Source organism: Myotis davidii, unplaced genomic scaffold (assembly GCF_000327345.1).
Source record: "Myotis davidii unplaced genomic scaffold, ASM32734v1 scaffold826, whole genome shotgun sequence".
In the NCBI taxonomy this organism is placed as follows: domain Eukaryota; kingdom Metazoa; phylum Chordata; class Mammalia; order Chiroptera; family Vespertilionidae; genus Myotis; species Myotis davidii.
The window spans coordinates 1,543,407-1,545,494 of NW_006297142.1; the positions used below are offsets into that span (position 1 = coordinate 1,543,407).

Sequence of the window (2,088 nt, forward strand, 5' to 3'; positions counted from 1 at the left end):
GCTTCCCTGCCCCGCCACCTTCCTCTTGCATCCCTTCCTGTCTTATGACCTCCTCCCTGCTCCTCAGTGTCCCTGCCCAGGGCACCACAGCTTCCTGATTTGAGAATTTTTCAGTTTATCTTCTGTTTGTGTCTGACCTCAGCTAACCTCCTGCAGCGCTCTCACCCCAGGCCGCCCAATCTGAGACCAGGGGCCAGCTTCCCTTTGCCCTCATTCCATGCCAACATCCAACAGTGGTCATTTAGCCTGGAAGCTTCTCTGAAATTCACTTCTTTGTTCATCTTTCCCCCTTGACTTCATGGGCCATCCTGTTCCCAATTATGCTGCCCCATGTTTTCCTGACCAACCCCCAGACTTCTGTTCCTACAATTACTTATCCAATGTGAACTTCCATGGTGGGGCCATTTGGTCCTGACTGGGATTACAGAGGAGGGGCTTTCTGCATGAGACCCTGGGGCCAGATCTCTAGGTGTGAAAGTGGGAATTGCTTTGTGGTTCCTGCTCTACCTGGGCTCCAGCTCTGCAGAGGGAGGTGGTGGCAGAGCTGAGGGGAGAGGGTGGGAAACCAAGGCCTCAGGGATCACTGTGTCTGTGTACTGTTCCCAAGTGCAGCCTGGAAACTTCTATCTCCAGCCCCAACTCATATCTGAACTCCAGACTCACATATTGAACGGTTACTCAACAGGTCCACCTGGATGTCTAACTGGTCACCTCAACACCCCACCTGAGCGCACATATTGAACGGCTACTCAACAGGTCCACCTTGATGTCAAAATGGTCACCTCAACACTCCACCTGGCATCAAATCCTTAATTCCCCTCCCATCCTGCTCCCTCCTCCCCTCCTCTCCTCCATCCTGACTGCCCATCACCCAATCACAGGGGCTGTGAGCCCTGGATTTGCTAAGAGGGAAGAGGGAGCGGTAGGATGTGCCCAGACCTCACAGAACATGTCCTCCAGCTCTTACATGGGCCACAGACCTTGAGCATCTCTTGCCCGAGGGCTCTCTGGGGCCTTAGGAGACCTGTCATGGTCCTGGGTCGGCCCAGACTTTCCCTGACAGCACACAGGGCATCAGGAGCTGCCTTTAGGGTGGGTCTTAGAGGCGAAGGATCCTAAAGGGATAGAGGTGGCCAGAGCTCCAGAGGTCATCCAAACATCCACTCTTTGTGCACTTGGGGAAACTGAGGCTAGTGAGGAAGGGACCTGTTCAAAGACTCTGAATGGATCAGGAACAAACCAGTGTTTTCTTCTCAGACAACCTGACTCCCAGCCAGCAGGAAGCAGAGAGTATAATTTTCCATCATTCAGGGTAATTTTTTCATGTGGATGCACAGGCCTCTCATCCCCACCCCAAGCAGAACCCCAGAAGGGAGAGGGAGCCCCCCACAGAGGGCCTTACCTTCCGGCTGCGGGCCTTGCCGTACCTCAGATCAGTGACAAAGTGCTCACTGTTCCTGCTCAGAGCACTGTACTCCATCTCCTTACCAACCATCTCCTTCCCAGATCTGAGCATCTCCTCTATGGGCCGTGGTTTGTACAGGTGGTCCAAGTGGTTGTTGACCTTATAGGAGCAGTTTCCCACCACTTCCACCAGGAGCTGCCATCTCACCACCCCTAAGCCGGTGGGGGCGCCAGCCTCAGAGTTCTCCCCTGGAATCAGACACAGGAGTATCAGGAACTGCAGGGGGAGGCCCAGGAGGGAGAGAGAAGACACAAGACAGGGGAGAAGGGCCAGGGGATGATATTATTGAGCCTTGGTGCCTGTCCCTTCACCAATATAATTAGAGGTTTCATGGATTTTACTCTTTTACTTAATGAGCTGTGAATAATTTTACATAATGAGTTGTGAATACTTTTTAATCTAATGAACATTCTGATGGTCAGTGGCTGCGATTGTGCTCCCTTGTATGAAGGGACATCGTCTAGCTGACCATCCACCATCACTGACACTTCTCCTTTATGAGACTGTGGGGCCCAGAGACCCTGCTGGTTTAGGGAACTCTGTCTGTGAGCCCAGCTAGAGGGCCAGAGCCGGAAAGCGTCCAATATGGCCCCACCCGGCTTTCCTGGGGCCCACGGACCTCT

General features: G+C 53.3%; 2 protein-coding genes across 2 annotated transcripts in view; both read right to left on the reverse strand.

Annotated features, from left to right (window-relative positions):
* The window catches only part of LOC102756241, a 58,892-nt gene that overhangs the window by 21,535 nt on the left and 35,269 nt on the right, over window positions 1-2,088 (reverse strand). The gene's annotated exons all lie outside the window — the stretch shown is intronic.
* LOC102770322 overlaps window positions 1-2,088 on the reverse strand; it is a 30,117-nt gene that overhangs the window by 4,437 nt on the left and 23,592 nt on the right. Inside the window, exon 4 of the mRNA XM_015569804.1 lies at window positions 1,403-1,653. Coding sequence (XP_015425290.1) covers window positions 1,403-1,653 — 251 coding nt within the window. The remainder of the gene's footprint in view (window positions 1-1,402; window positions 1,654-2,088) is intronic.